Raw genomic sequence first — 20,144 nt, forward strand, 5'->3', positions numbered from 1 at the left:
TCTAGAGCCGTGAAACCTTTTATTCTAGGACAACTTTTTGTGTTGATTTCAGTTATGCAGTCTGTTAAAGGGATAAATTGTTTAATTAGTAAGATATTATGCCCCAAAAATGGCCCAAGTGCAAGAATTGTGCAATAAAATTGTGTTATGATTTATTTCAAATGAGCATAATATTATCTGTGAACGGTCTAGAGGCATGAAACCTTTCATTCTAAGACAACTTTTTGTGCTGATTGCAGTTATGCAGTTCGTTAAAGGGATAAATTGTTTAATAAGTAAGATATTTTGCCCCAAAAATGGCCCAAGCGCAAGATTGTGCAATAAAATTGTGTTTTGTCTTCGCCACATTTAAAAAATAAAAAAAAAATAAAAATAAACTGTACAGTACCTATAAATCTGAATTGGCTATTTGATTACCATTTCATTAATTATTCTTTTCAGTGTTTTTAGTGTATGTTCTGCTGTAATTGTCACTGTATCTGTTGATGGACATGCTGTTGAAGGCCAGGGAACACGATTATTTTGTACTTTAAAAAGAAATATTTCTTCAAATACTAACATTCCAAGAATTACATGGGAAGAGATTGTCAATGGCTCACCTGTCCAAATAGTGCAGTACCAGAGTTCAGCTGCTTTTGTCAATCCGCCTTATAATGATAGATTTAGTGTTGTAAAAAATGACTCTCAACACACTCTTGTTATTAATAACACAAAGAGAACTGATGATGGCACATATAAATGCGAAGTTTCTCTGGTTGGTGATGTACCTTCAAGTGCATCTGATGATGTCACAATAAGTGTTGCATGTAAGTATTTAAATTTTATTTATTTTTTGTTATGTATCAAGTTTTCTGGCAACCACAGTAGTATCTTTCATAGTGGAGCTGTATTTAGCAACTCCGCATTTTTTTGTCCTGTCCATCATAAAGCTCATAATTTGCATTTTGTTAGATGTTTTTCAATTTTTTCCAAATTGAAAGTTTCATATTCATGATGTAGTAATTTTCAAAAATTTACTTACTAAAGCCTCTCATATTTCATCCAAGAGTCGCATGGGTTCTATAAGTTAAAAACTCGTAACTCTTGTGATTTAATTTGCTTGGGAAAGGACCTCTGTATGTGTTTACTACGAGTGAGATACTACCTTACGGAGTTCGTTACGAGTTATGTACGAATTATGCCGAGCGAAGCACCAAGTTTACTACAAGCTTTACGATATTATTACAAGCGTAACAAGCTTGACTGTACTGAGTTAGATGTGAGTTAGGTACAAGTTTTCCGACTAAATGTTTCTGGTGATTGTAACTAACTCCAACTCGTGGATTACAAACCGGCAACGAGTATCCCGAGTAGTGTACTAGTTAGGTATAAGAGTAACCCGAGCTCGAAATTGTAGTAAAAAATTGTCTTGTGTGTCGTGCAGAGTCTTGAAGATACAAAATACAAGATAACTTTATTTTTGTAACATATAACATGTCACATACAAGATTCTGTTCCAGTTGCATAATAAATACTGTACAAAGAAAAGACATACAAAATGTAAGAAATACAAATTACACTATAAATACAAGGATATTGTAAACATTTACAAATTTTTTAAAATTTTACCGTCAAAAAAACCTAAGAGAAACATCAATTGAGCCTTGTAAAATGAAGCAACGTGTATACCCGTAGACGACTCGTAGTTGGAATTAAAATATCATGTTAATCCGTTCATGTTGCAGACGAGTGGTTCCAGAATATACTTAACAAAATTTCCAACTGTTCCATTTTATAAAATAGGATTCCATTTCCGACGTTGTTGCATCGGTTTATCTTATGATTTTAATATAATGTAGTTGGTCAGAAAATGTATATTTGTGTGTATGTGTATGTATGCAATATGCACATATATGTATATGTAGTATACAGTATACTCATGTTCACATTTCTTTAAGGGTCTTGTGACAAGTGTTTTAGCACTTCTAGATTATGATCTTCTTTACAATTAATTGCTGCGAAGCAGCCAATTCATATTCTTGACAGTAATTTGACCTCTGAAAGGTCATTGTTTGTCAAAAAACAGGCGCCAAGAAGACTGAAAAGCGGAGTTTCCTTCTTTCGTTCTGCCGGGTAAAATCAATTACTTTAGGCGACGTTTGTAGACTAACCTACTCGTACCAACGCATGTCGCGCTAGCCAGGCCTAGACTAGCTAGGATGGTAGGCCTAGCCTTGAAGGGACGAAGGTCCCAATGAAAAACAACATTGCTCCTTGATAGCTAACATTGTCTATTTAACATCACAATAATTCATTATTAGACCTATAGTTGTTTTTTTAATTGTACTCCACAAATCTCAGCCGATACCTCGCATAACTTGTTAACGTCTCGCATCTATTGTCGTGACGTCATGGCTCGCTGGCTCACACCAATTTAACCTCCTTGCTCACACACTTGTGATGTCTCGCACTTGTGATCAATAACATAAATAGCAACACTCTTTGGCAGTCAACTCGCCCCTAGAAAACCCGCCCTTGGAAACGTGCCCCATAAAAAAATGTACACTTCCTAGACCATGCAGTCTTCAAAATAAAAATTGTAACCTTTGGTAATTAACTACATTTTCCACATACATAGAAATTTTTGAAACTTTATTAAAAAAAACCTAAACCATAATTCACCACTATAGACACCTGTCTCTTAAAATTACGACTTTGTTACCCAATGAGAAGTGTTCTAATATAGACAATGGGTCGTGTCTCATATTATTTGTTATATTTTTATTATTCATTATTTTCACTTGACTCGCATAAATAATTTTTTTCGAAGAACATTAATATGCAGTTGTACTTCGCAGCACTTCACTTACAATTTGCAATTTCTAGTATTTATATCTACATTCAAGTATGTATACTCATATACATTCAAGTATGTATACACATATATACTCAAAAAAAAAAAAAAAAATTACAATCAAAATTTTGAATAGTCTGGCAAAAGTTTTTGCTATGGTAGTGATGGAATAAATGCAATTTGATACCAGTACCTGCTGCCTCTAGAGCTATTCATAGGAACATTCCCACAGTTCTGCTGCTATGGAAATACAAACTGAATCAAGGGTCATTGGTCTTGCTGCGTGCCTGGCTATGCAAAGCTCAAACCCTTTGTATGACAACGACACAGAGTTACCATGGAAATTTTTGTTAGTAAATACATAGAATAAATTAATTAAAAAAGGGGATAGGGAGCACTTTTTTTTACTACGATGAATTTAGAATTCCAGTCTCTGAATTTCCTTATGCAATTTTTATTGTTGTTACAGTATATTTGTTTACTTATTAACTCTCTATTGATTCTATTTTATATTTGTTATATTTATATAAAAATGGATTTGTTGCCACACAACCAAACTAAGTACAGTACAATTAAGACAATGGTGAGGAAGTAAGGAACGGAAACTCAACAAAACAGTTCATTCAATGGAACATAAACTAGTAATTAGCATCAACTGTTGATGATATTAATAATAATAATAATAATAATAATAATAATAATAATAATAATAATAATAATAATAATAATTTATTGACTCTGTTCTTCTTCATGTACCATAGCATATTATGCCGTAGGCGTTCATGGATTGTCTGTCAGTGTCTGTCCTGTCTTTTTCCATCTCTTTCTATCTCTCGCAATATTCCCAAGCTCTACATCATTCTTCACATTCAGCTTTTCTTTCATCCAATCAAGCATCTTCATCCTTTGCCTTCCTTTCGCCCTTTTCCCCTTCAATTCCATCTCGATGATATGTTTTTCAATTCCACCTTCTTCTCTTAGAATATGTCCAACAAATCTCCATTGTCTTTCTCTTATGGTGTTCATCAACTGCCTTTCTGTTTTCGCTTTTTGCAACACTTCTCCATTTGTCATTTTCTTTTCCCACAAGATCTTCAACATCCTTCTGTAGAACCACATTTCCACAGCTTTTAATTTCTTTTCCATTGCCTTGTTTATTGTCCAGGACTCAGATCCATACGTAAGCACTGAACAGATATAGCATTTCAGTAATCTTTTCTTCAATTTCATTCCAATTCTCCCCGCACAAAAAAGGTTCTTCATATCCTTAAATGTTTGCTTTGCTACACCAATCCTATAATGGATATCCTATATTCGATCGTCCATCAGACGAAATCCAACTTCCCAAGTATTCAAAACAGTCCTTCTGTTTTATGCTGTTTCCCTTCACTTTCAAGCGACAAAGTGGAACCTGCGTTTTCTTTGTACAAACCATGGAGAAGGTCTTCTGGCAGTTTATCGCTAATCCCAATTTTTCACTTTCTCCCGACACGATGTTAACAAGTTCTTGAAGTTTTTCTTCCAAGTCCGCCAAGTTGTATCGTCTGCATACCTCAAATTGTTGTAATTTATCCCACCCAGTTGTAACCCTATACATGTCTTGATCTTGCTTAGAGCTTTCACACTATAAATATCAAATAAATCAGGGGACAAAATACAACCTTGTTGGACACCCTTCTGGATTTCAACTCATTCACCCACTTCTCCATTTAATCTGATGGCAGCTTTCTGATCCCAATACAAGTTTCTAGTCAGCCTTAGATCTTTCCCATCAATTTCCAGTTCTTCCAATATCTTAATCAGCTCTTCATGCTTTACACAGTCAAATGCCTTCACATAGTCTATAAAGCAGATATATAAGTCTGTTTGTTTTTCTATGCACTTTTCCATTATTGTCCTTCTTATTATTGTATTTCTTGTCCCTTTTCCTGATCTATAACCAAACTGTTCATCTGAGATATTTTCCCTGATGGGTTCTTTTATACAATTTAATACCTCTCTTAAAATAATCTTTGTAACATGGCTAATCAAACTTATAGTCCTGTGACGTTCACAAACTGTTGTCCCAGACTCTTTAGGTAAAGCTATGAAAATTGATTCCAACATTTCTTCAGGAACATTTTCTGCATTGTATACAATGTTTGCTATTTCTGTGATCTTTTCTATTCCAAAATCATCTAACGCATTAACTAATTCAAACGCGATGTTATCACTTCCCGTAGCTTTTCCACTTTTAATTTGGTCCATTGCATTTTTGATTTCTGTGGATGTTATCCTCTCCCCTCCATCGGCTTTCTTATTACTGGTCTTTCTTTCCTTCCATCATCAGCATAGAGACCCTTTATGTAATTAGTCCACCTCTTCTTTACTGCTTCCTCATCCATCAGAACTAAGCCATCTTCATCTTTAATACAGCTAGTCAGATTTTTCTTTCTTTTGTATGTAATTTGTCTAACTTTATCATGCATTATTTGTACATCCTTCTTTTCAAGATCTTCAATTTCTGCACAACACGCCTCCAGATACTTTTCCTTTGCTGTTTTACACATCTTTCTGATTTCTTTATTCACTTTGTTATACTTTCCTTGATTACCTTTTGTTAACCTTCTCTCTTCCATCTTTTCCAGTATCTCACGAGTCATCCATTTATTTTCTGAGGTCTTCTCCTTTTTCGGTATACACTGCTCTGCTGCCTTCATCAATGCATTCTTTAAAAACTTCCAAGGAATGTGTATCTTCAGATGGTGACTTTCTTTGATATTGATCTTTAACATTTTGACAAAAATGTTTCTTTATATCATTTTCATTTTTCAAAAGGTTTAATTGAAATTGATTAGTAACATTTTTCTGATTTCTTCATTGAACTTTCTTTAACCTCATTTTGAATTTTCCACCAAGCAGTATATGGTCAGTGTTGCAATCAGCACCTGGATACGTCCTTAATCTTTTCACAGCGTTTCTAAAGCGTTCATTTATCATTATAAAGTCAATCTGGTTCCAGCAGCCATCTCCTGGACTCTTCCATGTATACAAATTTCTTGGATGGTGTTTGAAATGTGTGTTTGTTACAATCATTCGGTTTTCTTTGCACCACTCCACTAACCTCTCGCCTCGTGCGTTTCTCTGACCTAGTCCATACTTTCCAACAATTTTGCCTTCTTCATTTTGTCCAATTTTCACATTGAAATCTCCCATGACTATTGTTATGTCATGAGATCTGCATTGTTTCATTGCCTCCTCTAATTGATCATAGAATTTATCTATTTCATCATCGTTGCAGTCAGTTGTGGGGGCATAGCATTGTATCACAACTGTATCAAACGTTTTGCACCGAAGTCGTACTAGCATGATTCTGTTAGAGATACACCAGACGCCGACGATACTTTTAGCACTTTCTTGATCGAGAAATATACCCACTCCATGCTCATGCTTATTTTCTGTTCCACCCGAGTATATAAATGTGGCCCCTTCTGATATAACTTTCCCTGCTCCAGGCCATCTCACTTCGCACACACCCAGGATGTTGATGCTTAACCGTCTCATTTCTTTCAAGATATTGTCCATTTTTCCACTTTGATACATCGTTCTTACATTCCAAGTCGAGATGTTTGATATTGTTCTATTTACTGCAGTAGCATGCTGACGATCGGGTATCACCTGCAATGAATGATATTCCCTACCGAACGAGACCCCATTTCCGGTGTCCTTCACGTTGTTATTTTTCTTCTTGCTTTTGACATTCCATGAATATACAAGGCAAAGTTCTGGGGGTGGGTTGCCATTACCTTCCCCCGTGACTCTGTACAGACACCATTTATATCAGCGGCACTCAATTAGTGCCTCTATCATGAAAAATAACTTTTGAAAACTAACAATTTAACTAGAAAATTATTACATTGAGAAGCACCTTAAAGACACAGTGTCTGCAAATTGTCAACGAGTTAATTCCCATATGCTACCCTTGTTGGGTCCTTTACTATACATAAAATATATGCCTATTCGGTATTGCCTTGCAATTTCGCCCCCAAGGGGGCATTCCGTGCCAACTCAACAAATGGGATGGCTGGGTACCGTCTCAGATTTTCTTGAAACTCGGATATAATGTGCACCAACATGTCTGACGAACAAACCCAAAATTTGACTTGCCAATTCCAAGTCGTTTAGAAGTTACAGCCATTTGAAATTTTAGGGTCATACCCCTTTTTAGCTATCAATTATGACATATTTGTAAAGTTGCATATTCAATTAGCCATATCTTCAAATAGAATAAAGATAATTAACTGAAAATTGATATCTACACTAACTTTTGGCTGTAGAACAGGAATATGACATGACTTTTGGTATACCGGACCCCGTTACAAAAATATTGGTTCGTAAAGACCCTAACTTATTTTGTTGCATAATTTTTCTTCCATTTTTAGACCCCATTAAAATATCCAAATCAGTTATTAAATGGGTCTTATGCATCAAATTATTAATATATAGTTGGAAATGTTTCACCACAAAAAATTCCGGACTTTTAACTTATCATTTTAGGGGGTAATCGTAGGTCAAAAGTCATTTTGGACAAAAATTGCACAAAAATGCCTCGTTTTCATGGTGACCTTTGACCCTGTGGGCAAGTACGCTTGTTGTTAAAACTTGCACCATTAATTAATTTACATATGATGATCAGATGTTCCAAATATCAGCTTGATGTCTTTATCCCTTAATATAATATTAAAAATAATCTGCCTAGACCCATGAAACTTATAATTCTAAAAAAACTTTATGTGCTTATTGCAGGCATGCAGTTCGTTACAGGATATAGTGTTTTATTAGTAAGATATGTACCCCCAAAAATGGCCCAAGTGCAAGAATTGTGCAATAAAATATATTTACTGTTGATTTCAAATGGGCATAATATTATCCGTGTACTGTCTAGAGCCGTGAAACCTTTTATTCTAGGACAACTTTTTGTGTTGATTTCAGTTATGCAGTCTGTTAAAGGGATAAATTGTTTAATTAGTGAGATATTATGCCCAAAAAATGGACCAAGTGCAAGAATTGTGCAATAAAATTATGTTAAGATTGATTTCAAATGAGCATAATATTATCTGTGAATGGTCTAGAGGCATGAAAACCTTTCATTCTTAGACAACTTTTTGTGCTGATTGCAGTTATGCAGTTTGTTAAAGGGATAAATTGTTTAATTAGTAAGATGTTTTGCCCCAAAAATGACCCAAGTGCTAAAATTGCGGAATAACATTGTGCGACTATATATTGATATATTTCAAATGAGCATAACATTAACAGTGTTCTGTTTAGAACCTGTCTCTTATACACATCTAGATGTGTATAAGAGACAGGAACATAACTCCACCCTATTCTTTTTTCCATTTGTCGTAATCATCTAATATACAGTAGGCTTCCTGAATCAATATTATATCAGCTTTTTTCTGTTGAAAAATGAAAAATAGTATGTTTTATTTTTATTACCCGACCCCAGAATTGTGAAATAACAGCGCTTTTCACCATTCTTGCACAAGAGCCACTTTTGGGGGCCCAATATCTTAATAATTAAACATTGTGTCCCTTACCACCAGAGTGCATGACTGAAATAAGCACAAAATGTTGTTTTTGAAGTAAAAGTTTCATGGCTCTAGACAGTACAATGTAAAATTTATGCTAATTTTAACAGTGTACAGTTCAGAACCATGTAACCTTATATTCTAGTACATATTTGTACACTTATTTAATTCATGCAGTTTGTTAAGGGATACAGTCTTTTATCTTACTAACTAATAGTTAGTAAGATAGTTTGCCCCAAAAATGGCCCAAGTGCAACAATCGAGCAATAAAATTGTGTGACATTGAATTTAATGTTATACTCATTTTAAATATCAAAATAGTCGCACAATGTTATAGTGCAATTTTGCGCTTGGGCCATTTTTGGAGCAAAATATCTTACTAATTAAACAATGCATCCCTTTAACGAACTGCATAACTGCAATCAGCACAAAAATTTGTCTTAGAATGAAAGGTTTCATGCCTCTAGACCGTTCACAGGTAATATTATGCTCATTTGAAATAAATCGTAACACAATTTTATTGCACAATTCTTGCACTTGGGCCATTTTTGGGGCATAATATCTTAGTAATTAAACAATTTATCCCTTTAACAGACTGCATAACTGAAATCAGTCCTACAATGAAAGGTTTCACGGCTCTAGACAGTACATGGATAATATTATGCTCATTTGAAATCAACAGTAAATATAATTTTATTGCGCAATTCTTGCACTTGGGCTATTTTTGGGGGTGCATATCTTACTAATGAAACACTATATCCCTTAACGAACTGCATGCCTGAAATAAGCACATAAAGTTGTTTTAAATTATAAGCTTCAAGGGTCTAGGCAGATTATTTTTAATATTATCGTTATTCAAAAATGTATTTTTTTATCACATTTACGCACTGATACTGTCGCAAATTGGAAAATATACCCCTTTTCAAATCGCTTTTTAAACATGAAGGGATAAAGACACCAAGCTGATATTTGGAACATCTGATCATCATATGTAAATTAATTAATGGTGCAAGTTTTAACAACAAGCGTACTTGCCCACAGGGTCAAAGGTCACCATGAAAATGAGGCATTTTTGTGCATTTTTTGTCCTGAATGACCTTTTGACCTACAATTACCCCCTAAAATGATAAGTTACAAGTCCGGAATTTTTTGTGGTGTAACATTTCCAACTATATATTAATAATTTGTTGCATAAGACCCATTTAATAACTGATTTGGGTATTTTAATGGAGTCTAAAAATGGAAGAAAAATTACACAACCAAATAAGTTAGGGTGTTTACGAACCAATATTTTTGTAACGGGGTCCGGTATACCAAAAGTCATGTCATATTCCTGTTCTACAGCCAAAAGTTAGTCTAGATATCAATTTTCAGTTAATTATATTAATTCTATTTGAAGATATGGCTAATTGAAAATGCAACTTTACAAATATGTCATAATTGATAGCTAAAAATGGGTATGACCCAAAAATTTCAAATGGCCGTAACTTCTAAACGACTTGGAATTGGCAAATCAAATTTTAGGTTTGTTCGTCAGACATGTTGGTGCACATTATATCCGAGTTTCAAGAAAATCTGAGACGGTACCCAGCCATGATTTTCTGAAAATTTGTTGAGTTGGCACGGAATGACCCCCTTACAAACTCGCCCCTTAACAAACTCGCCTCTATATTCATTAGGGGTTTGATATTTAGTAGATATAAAGTGAGAGACATTTTTGTACTGCCATCCATAAAGCTATGAATTTTACCTCTTTAACTAATTGTTTCTCAGATTCACCTTCTTTTCCTGATTCATAATTTTATTTCACTCAAAACAAAATGAGTCTTGTAGGCCAAAAAGGGAACATGTCCCTGTACAAGATGACTACCAGATAGATATGGCAATTTATAACCCAGATCTTAATCAAGCTATCATCAGTAGGCCTATGCATATATTAAATCAATCATCAAGAAAGTACAAAGCAAGCAACTTGGTTGTACGTCAACACGATTCTAATCTCATCATCAGGAAACATTGCAATATTTGTATCAGCGTTATTTTGAGCTTCTGGGAAAAAATGCTGACCGCAACTTAAAGACGCATCAGTGTTTGCAAATTGTCAACAAGAAATTTCCATATGCTACACTTGTTAGGTCCTATACTATACATAAAATATAGGCCTATTCGGTATTGTGATACAGTGCAGTAGCCTATAAACAGGTAAAAAGAGACAACTTAAATTGATTTTAATAATTTTAGATATAACTGATGGTATCCCAAGGCATACCAGCACCACCAGAAAGAAAGAAAAGACTTGGATTCCATGCTGGTTGATATCTTAAAGATTTCTGTTAGGTCTTCTCTTTCTGGCCTAGCTTAGGGCGGGATAGGGCCTATGCCTTTCGGCCTATATAGGAAGGGACTCAGCTGGGATGCTTGATAAGCAAACCAAGCGCATATCTACACCATACAAAGCACTTCAACAAAAACTCAGATAACTGGTCTGTTCGAAGCCAAATGTTTTGATTAGAGAGATCGAAGATATGAGTATTTTTTATAGCAATATCATCTACAGGAAAAAATTAAATGAAAGCGAATGATCCCCAATGAATTCAACAAACCATTGCAAAGGTACAACCACCACCTATGGAGGATTTGGTAAATTTTGAGTCCAGATTTTCAGAACAATTAATGTAAACAAGGCCTAAAATAACTTGTTTTTTGTATATAGCCAGCATGTGCTGCATATGTTTATGGGGAAATAAATTCTGTTTTGGAAAAATAGTGTTACAATATCAGTCTCCGAGTTTTGCTTGTCTAAAGAAGAGATACTCTTGTAACAGTGGATTATAATGATGAAGTGTAAAAATGGTTCCGACTGGTAATATAACAGTGAGGCTGAATACTGTATGTAATCAGCTTCCAGCTGCTACATCAGTATAGTGTAACATCAGGTTTGTCAAGATATCAGGAATACGGTAGATAATGCTGCTCCGGATTCAGTACAATAATAATGTTCAAGGATGAAATGTTGATATGGGTAAAGTAGGCTAGGCCTATACAACACGCACTACAGCGCCTCCATCAACAAAAAATGTGTAATACAAAAGGATATCAACAAAGTAATGTAAAGCAAAAATTTAACTGATTTGTTGATTATTTATTCAGTAACAACAGACGAACTGGCAATCGCATCCAGCTCTTAACAAAATAGAACTAAACTGTTATAAAACTGTTGTAAAAACAGTTGAGAAGTAATCACTGTAAAAATATTACTATTGGTTATTAACAATATTTTATAATATGCAGTCCACATTTAATTGGCTGTGGCAAGTTCAAATGCGCGCACAACTGATACATGACTAGAAGAAATAGATTTCACCAGATATGTGCACACACAATACTGGATAAATGAAGTAATATCAATGTTACACTATTATTGCATTATTGTAAATTAGGATCAAACCCTTAATATGTACCTGTTGAGAGACGGAAATTCATTCTGAATCCTCTAAATGCAAAATGAGGGAATGAGGGTATAGTTTTTACCTTTAAAATTTTCTTAGGCCCAGATTATGTATTTTTTTTTTTTTTTAATTATCTTATTTAAAAGTGTTATATGTTAAAACTTTACCTCCAATGTAATTCCTCATCTCATTTGTATTTGTTTTTTAGACATACTTAAAATTTGCTATTGTAATCATACATGTGAATATGAATGTGACTTTCGGAAATAAATCCAAAATCATACTAAACAACATTTAATTTATATTAACGGTTGTTTTTAATATTAAGTTCATCATCTGGTACGTTATTTGACTACACCTTCAATAAAGCAAGGATTTACTGAATAATTAATTTGCACCATATTTAAGGAGTGATATTGTTTTCAAGAGGGGCTTATAGCCTAGACTCTACTCTGGAATTTGCAGATTTGCAATGTTCCGGAAACAAATACACAAGTGAAACTGCAAGAAATAATTCAGTAAAGACCACCACAAACTGCATATTTTTAGGCAACTTGATAGAATTCTTAATGATACTTTTCATTCAGAGCATGAAAAACATTCATATTTATTATGATTTTAAATGAAAATGTAATATACCGTACCGTGTGCAGTTGGAACATATTTTATTTCGTATCTTTTACTACATGTATTGTATCAGGCAACTTGTGTATATAAACAGACATTGTTTTCAATATTGCATTGCATAAATCTTGTAGGGATTTTTGTGTATTTATTTACCAAAAAAGCATCTCGTTATTATTTAGTTTATTAAAAATGGTATTCCATCCAGGACTCTACGCCCCAACCTCCACCACGGCCCAGTATGTGGAGCGAGGAGGGGGAATCGTCGCAACTGGTGGCTGGATCAATAAAAATTGCTAAAAGTACAATAAAATTAAAATTAAGTAATGTTTTCTTCCTCCTGTAAAATTATGTTCTGTGGAGATACGAGGTTTTTGAAAGAATAGCAACGATATAAATTTGTGTTCGAGAACGGTATACATTGAATATTTTTTGGAACAAGTTTTCTAGATTTTTTGAGATAAAATCTAGTGGAATTGTTGCAAAAAAATTTCAACTTTGTATACTATGATGGTATGCATTTCAATAGTTGGAGTATGTATTATACTTTCTTGTGTACTATATTAAACAATAAATGCACACCTTACTTTCAATACTGCAATATTGTCTGGGGAAGATGCTCTAAATAAACAGGCAGCAAAAAGTGGTACTGAAGCTGAACAAAACCAAACCTTACAAAAATAGCTGTGACAATCAGTGGCGGACCGTCAAGGCAAGCAAGGTATGCAGTGCATAACCTGGCTAAAACAAAAAAAAAATATAGTAGTACAGTTTCTTTATTTTATTTAGCATTTCTTTGTCACGATCTTCTATATACACCGTAATTTTTCGAGTGGAACGCTATTCATTGGGATAGCAAAGTTTTTCAATGTTTGGCCTACTTTGGTACCTAGGATAAGTCACAGTCGTGCCTATCTCATCGTACTTAGAATTTCCGCGTGGCTGGTCTTCGATATCAGCCAATCACTTTTTCAGTGAGTCAATGGAAGTCAGAGCATACCCTACAACACTTAAATTTGCTATTGTGACAACTGTGTGGTGGCATCGGAACAGCCAATTTAACACTGGAATGGAAACAGTGCTTTCAAGAGCAGAGGCGTATGGTGAAAAATCTAAGGGGGGTCGAAACGAAAGCGCAGGAGGCAAGCTGAACTTGGAGCAATTTAGCGAAGCTTTCAGAATTCGCGGGGTGCGTTATTTGTGAGTGAAGCGAGCAACTAGGCTGGGGCTAGGGGCCGCAAAAGGGGAAAAATTTACGTTTTTACGTTCTAGTGCATTAAGTTCAATACCAAGTCTGACAAAATAGGCCTAATTGTAAACATAGTTTTTGGGCAACACCACAATATATTCACTCAATATACCACCAGCCTATTGGATTGCGGAATACGGGCCTGTGAGCATTTCAGATTAAAGAATTAAAAACAAAATGTTTTTTTTTCTTTTTGTGGGATCGTCCCACTTTTACTTTTAAAAAAAATAAAGTTATAAATGTATATACGTGTACTGTATTGAAAAATAAACAATGATATAGGGAACATATAATTACTTAAAGTAACATTTTGTATGCGTTGATTTCTTAACGTTTTCCTTTCAATTTTATATTTTAATATATTTCTTTAACTTAGTATGTCTTCATCGTTTTCCTTTCAATTTTATATTTTAATATATTTCTTTAACTTAGTTTTTCTTCATCGTTTTTCTCAATAACTAATACTTAAACTACCCTTTAAATACTAAAGGGAATTTAATTTACCTAATATTTACATAAAAAAATAAATAGCTCTTTATTTAAAGCCCCATTCCCGGCAAAATTTCACTAAAAACTGACTTTTTTTAGAAAATATTCATTTGCATTACTCCAATTATTATAAATCATGGAAAAATATTGGCATGAATTTTAGTTTTACGCAAAAGAATAAAAAAAATGAGAAATACAGACTATTTCTCATAAAATATTACCATTTTCTGGACGAATTCATTGTTACTAGGCAAATTTAGAGGTTGTAGATCGCATCCACTGGAATACTCTCGCTTTTATGTATACTTTTATACAGTCAATAAAGTGTGCCCTCTCTAATGAGATTAGTTTTTGTACTTCGTATCTCGCACAATGCGGTCGTTCGAATAAGGATGAGATATGTTTGTTTAAGTGTCAAAATCTCAGTCAGAATCAGTTTTTTAACAAATTTGAAATAATTCCTATGAAATATTATATTTCACAAGTGTCAATACTAGCAACGGAAAATATCATGTCGGCCGTTTTTATATGTAATAACAGAACCTAAATCGAGGTAAGGCTAGGCCTAGCCTAGCAGCGCTGGATAGGCTAATGTTTTCGGCGCCTACGATATTTCTTCTCACGACCTATCGCAAAATCAAAATGAAAAATTCATCCGCATTTATTTTTTGTGTGGAACACAAAAAAAATCAAATTTCATTCTTATTTTACATTTTTTTCATTCTTAGGAATGTCTAAATTCAGTTAAACTAGCAATTCCGTATTATATTTATAAATCTTTATAACATTATACAAAAATTAGATTTTTCTTAAAAACTGAAATTTTGCCGGGAATGGGGCTTTAAAGATCAAATTGTTATCATTAATTTTCCGATGCGTCCTGCATCGTTTTGCGTCTTCTCTGAGTTCCTTTTCTTTTATTTTTCTTCTTCTCTCTTTATTTGGCATTTTTATATTCCAAAAAAATAATCTACAGTATTCAACTACCTCACGAGAAAAATTTGCTCTCATCAAATAATTACATTGCCTTCGGTTTTGCGTTGCGCGCGAATAGATTATTTTGCTGCACGGAAAACACGCAGCTACAGATAACAATAATGGCAGAGTGCAATGATGCGTAACCACATAACACAACTCTACTGGCGCGCGTGCTTCGAGATATCAAGTTGATTAAAAATGTATAACTTTATATAGATTGTTTAAAAAAAAGACAAAAAATCAAAATATTAAAAGGAAGGGCCACCAAACATTTTTTAGGCGAAGGATAATTTATTTTGATATTAACTACCTTCATGTTAGGCGCAGTTTAATTATGCCAGATTTTCTTTAAAAATCATATTTAAAGGGCACTTTCTTTAAAAGGGGGGTCGACCGCACCCATCGACCCCCCCACGGTACGCCCCTGAAGAGTATGTGCGCATGCTCTTCTCACAAATCGGGACCTCTACTGCCGATCAGGTATTCTATCTACCTGTCTGCAAGCCTAATCTGAGTCGCCACTGGTAACAATGTGCAAATTTATAAAATGCAGGGTAAAGATAGTAGTACTGGGTTAATCTGTCTGGCACTCTTTTCCAAAATTTGTCAAAGCACAGACCATATATCAAGGACGTGCCTACTAATATTTAGTGTCAGTCTAAAGTGGGGTGTATTTCAAAAACTGGTCAACTCATCTGAATACAACTTTTGGGAAAGTTAACCAAGTTACAAGGAAGACAATATAATATATTGTTGACCAAGCAGTAAATTACATGAAATGATGGTAGTTCTTCCCATTTATAAGCTTGATTTATTTGTATTATCAAACATCATATTAAGAAACAAAGTGTATCTATCAAGAATAATAAAAATAATTTTAAAATAAAGAAGGAAGAAGAATTTTTTTTTTTTTATAGTATTCAGTATAGGCAATGGAAAGAAAAAATAGGGTTCACTGTCGAGCTTAATAAACAAGCAGTAAAAGTACAGCAGTAAAAAACAATATCATAGAATAATTAAGAATATAAAAGTTTAAAAAAATCTTGAATTAGACAATGCAAAGAAAAAATAGGATTCACTGCTGCAGTTAATGAACAATCATCAAGTAATTAGTAAAAGATGCAAAATAGTGGAATATTTAAAAATATAAAATAAAAAGAAAAAAAAAATCAGATCTTGAAGTACAGAATTCTATTGAGATTAAAAATGCAAAGAAAGAATGGGGTTTACTGCTGAGGTAACGTACAAGCAGTAAATAGCAATGCAATGGGTGTTGTTTCTTCCTTTATAATTTTGATTCATGCAAAAAAAAAAATTAATGGAGAAGAAGAATTAAAAAATATTTCTATTTTCTATAATGGTGATCTACAGTTGAAAGAGTTAATTCTTTTAATTATTTTTTGTCTTCAAAATTTGCCTTTAACAATACTACCCATTCTAAAGGCACAAAGAGCCAAACCCAAAACAACCTGGTTCTTCCAATGTACAGTATAATATTGGACAGGGAAAAAGAACTTTTTTATATCGATCATTCAAAAGCTGGAACAAACTAAAACACAAATTAAAAATTCATATTAAAGAGATGACAACATTTTCATTCCAAAATGATTTAAAATATTATTTTTAAATTTTATTTTATTCTTTGTTTTATTTCTACTGTATGTTTCTTGTCACTGTATAACATTGAAAATCAGATAGTACTGAAAGTGCCTTCAGTATAAAGAAAATGAAATAAATATTTACAGTAGCTAATGTCAAAGAGTATAAATAGAACAAGAGAGCCAACAACGCTCATTGAGAGCGTAAAAAAAGATACGCCCATACGCAGCTAGTGTAAGTCGCCAACTAACGCTTGTATGTGTTTTATTACCCAGTACTCCACCGCGCACGGTCGGTTTGTCTGTTTATCTGTTCTCCACAAGATACTGTACTTTTGTTTTCTGCTTACTGAGTTTATAGCGGGCGTACTTCTACCGCACTGCGCAGAGCTGCACTGGGTAATAAAAAGAATATACAACCGTTAGTGGGCGTCCTACACAAGTGTGACGTTTTTACGAACGGGACTTTGCTCTCTTGTTCTATTTATACTCTTTGCTATGTACATAAAATGTAAATTTGCTTACATGTGAATATTGCTATATTTTCTTATTTTGTTTAGATCTTTCATATCCAACACTAGTTACTAAAAGTATGACATTGAATGAGGGTGATACTGCTACATTTACATGTGTATCAGGAGAAGGAAAACCAGAACCCAGAGTCACATTGTTGAAAGATGACGAAATTCTTTCGAACGGTCAATTTGAAACATCATTGGTGCTAAGCAATGTGACTAAAAGTAATGAGGGAAATTATACATGCAGAGCTGAAAATGATTTATTGACTGGAACTAATGGAAAACTTAGCAGAGAGACTGCAACACTAACAGTAATAAGTAAGTATTATTACATGTTTAAGATTACTTTTCTTTACAAGATTTATAAAAATACACTAATGTAGTGTCTGTTTTAACATGTACTTTTCTTAAATTTCTCCTGGCATTTTTATTAGTTCCTATGCATGTAATGCAATAGGAACTATTGTAATCACTCTTGCTATTTCCTATGTTTTTTATTGTGTGTAGTGTGTATGTGTGTGTGTAGACATTTATGAAATGCGCATGCGTCAAAGAAAAGTTTTCGCGATGCGAAGATCGATGTGAAGTTTCTGCAGAGTTCAGTCAGGGCTCACGCTAACCGACCGGAATGTCGGCATGGATGAAACTATTTTGGTTTTACGGCAAAAAAATCATCTGTTGTAGGCATAGGTATTTTGAAGAAGGCCTAAAATATAACTAAAATGTTTCAATACTTGCTGAAATACATCGTTTCTTCATTTAGATCTCCATTTTTCACTTAGTCCATGCGACGTTTTTTTCTGTTGTATACGTATGAGAGTCATATGAAGGTACTATATCCCCGACAGTTGGCTGTGCAGCAATGTACCCTTTGAATGCAAACTGAAAACAATATCTGTCTCTTATACACATCTAGATGTGTATAAGAGACAGGTGTTATATATTGATATTCTTCTAGTAGGTTCAGTATTACTGCGATGCAAGGGTAGGCCTAGTTAGATCATTTAATCAATGATATCGTGTTATCGTCTAATACAATTAAATAATGTGTGTAATATTTAAGAATGCACCACGTGGGTCGCTTTCTTTGTTATGCGGTTGTAGTGTAGCATGGCCAGCGGAACCGGGGGGCCCCGGGCCCCCCCACTTTTTGGCAAAAAATATATAATGTCTGGAGATTTTTGTATGATCGGAAATGTAAGAAAAGAAGGAGGGAAGAAGGAGGAGAAGGATGCGAAAGAGAATGTTTATCCAGTACCCGACCGAGTTACATTTTCTCGCAATTCACATTGGCGGATATGGGGGAGGGGGTAATGGGTCCTGACCCCTCCCTTGGGCAACAAAAAAAGGGGGAAAAGAAAAATAATTCTAGACCTACCTTTTCAGGACCCGTTGAGCTGAATTTGTTTTTTTTTTTTTTATTCCATTAAGAAAATTTGAATTTTGAACAACATAAAAGTCATTAAAACACACTTCAATAATGTCGGGAAAGCTCATTTCCCGCCATCTAGGAATCAAAATTTTCAAGGGGGAGAACCCCTGGACCACCCTTTCTTTTTGGGATTTATCGATTCATTGCAAAAAGAATACGCATGCAACTACTCATTTGTTTATGTATGAATACACACATAAAATAAAAAATGAGAAAAATTTACCTAATTGTTTTCAAGAGGGGAAAACCTTGAACTTAAAATACATTAAAATACATTTCAGAAGTCAGGAAAGCTCATTTCCCGCCATCTAGAAATCAAAATTTTCCCGGACTTAAACTTAAAACTTAAAAGTAATTAAAAGACACCCCAGAAGTCGGGAAAGCTCATTTCCCGCCTTCTAGGAATCAAAATTTTCCTGGGGAAGGACCCCCGGACCCACCTCCTTTTTGGGATTCATAGATTCATGGAAAATTCGTATGCAACAACTCATTTTTTATGTATATATATGCAGCTAAGGCCTATTTACCGAATAACAATGGTAAAAAATTACCTGACCGTTTTCAAGAGGGAAAAACCTTGAATGTTGAAGAACTTAAAAGTAATTAAAAGACACCCCAGAAGTCAGGAAAGCTCATTTCCCGCCTTTTAGGAATCAAAATTTTCCCGGGGGAGGACCCCCGACCCCCCTTTCTTTTTGTGATTCATCGATTCATGGAAAATTCGTATGCAACTACTCATTTTTTTTAAATGTTATGTGTGTACAGACACATAAGGCCTTTACTGTAATAACAATGGGAACAAATTACCTGACCGTTTTCAAGAGGGAAAAACCTTGAATTTTGAAGAACTTAAAAGTAATTAAGACACCACAGGAGTCGGGGGAAAGCTCATTTCCCGCCTTCTAGGAATCAACATTTTCCCTGTGGAGAACCCCCGAACCCCCTTCCCTTTTTGGGATTTATGGATTCATGGAAAAAAAATCGTATGCAACTACTCAATTTTTTTTTTGTATGTATACACACATAAGGCCTATGTACTGTAATAACAATAGGATAAATTTACCTGACCGTTTTCAAGAGGGGAAAACCTTTAATTTTAAAGAACTTAAAAGTAATTAAGACACCTCAGAAGTCGGAAAAACTCATTTTAGACCGTGGGTTGAGGCTCCAAAATCGGCTTAGTTTACGAATTCTGTGACCCACCGATCCGCGCTACTTGGCATTCGCACAAAAATGTCAATACTATTTTATTGAAACATAATATAATTGTCGGCATTCGTAAATTTGGGGAAACTGTAACCAAAAATGAGAATTTATCTTCGAAAAAATAATGTCGTTCACGAAAGCAGTACCCAATCACAGCACACTTACCATACCTGTTAATCATTGATGAGATGCTATTAG

General features: G+C 34.3%; 1 protein-coding gene across 1 annotated transcript in view; it reads left to right on the top strand.

Annotated features, from left to right (window-relative positions):
- The window catches only part of LOC117124960, a gene marked incomplete at its 3' end in the record, with an annotated part of 51,796 nt that overhangs the window by 13,211 nt on the left and 18,441 nt on the right, over nucleotides 1-20,144 (top strand). Inside the window, exons 2-3 of the mRNA XM_033271301.1 lie at nucleotides 442-806; nucleotides 17,351-17,626. Of these exons, the coding sequence (XP_033127192.1) occupies nucleotides 442-806; nucleotides 17,351-17,626 (641 nt within the window). The remainder of the gene's footprint in view (nucleotides 1-441; nucleotides 807-17,350; nucleotides 17,627-20,144) is intronic.

This window comes from Anneissia japonica, unplaced genomic scaffold, assembly GCF_011630105.1.
Source record: "Anneissia japonica isolate Jap-2015-1 unplaced genomic scaffold, ASM1163010v1 scaffold13067_len103162_cov114, whole genome shotgun sequence".
Lineage (NCBI taxonomy): Eukaryota > Metazoa > Echinodermata > Crinoidea > Comatulida > Comatulidae > Anneissia > Anneissia japonica.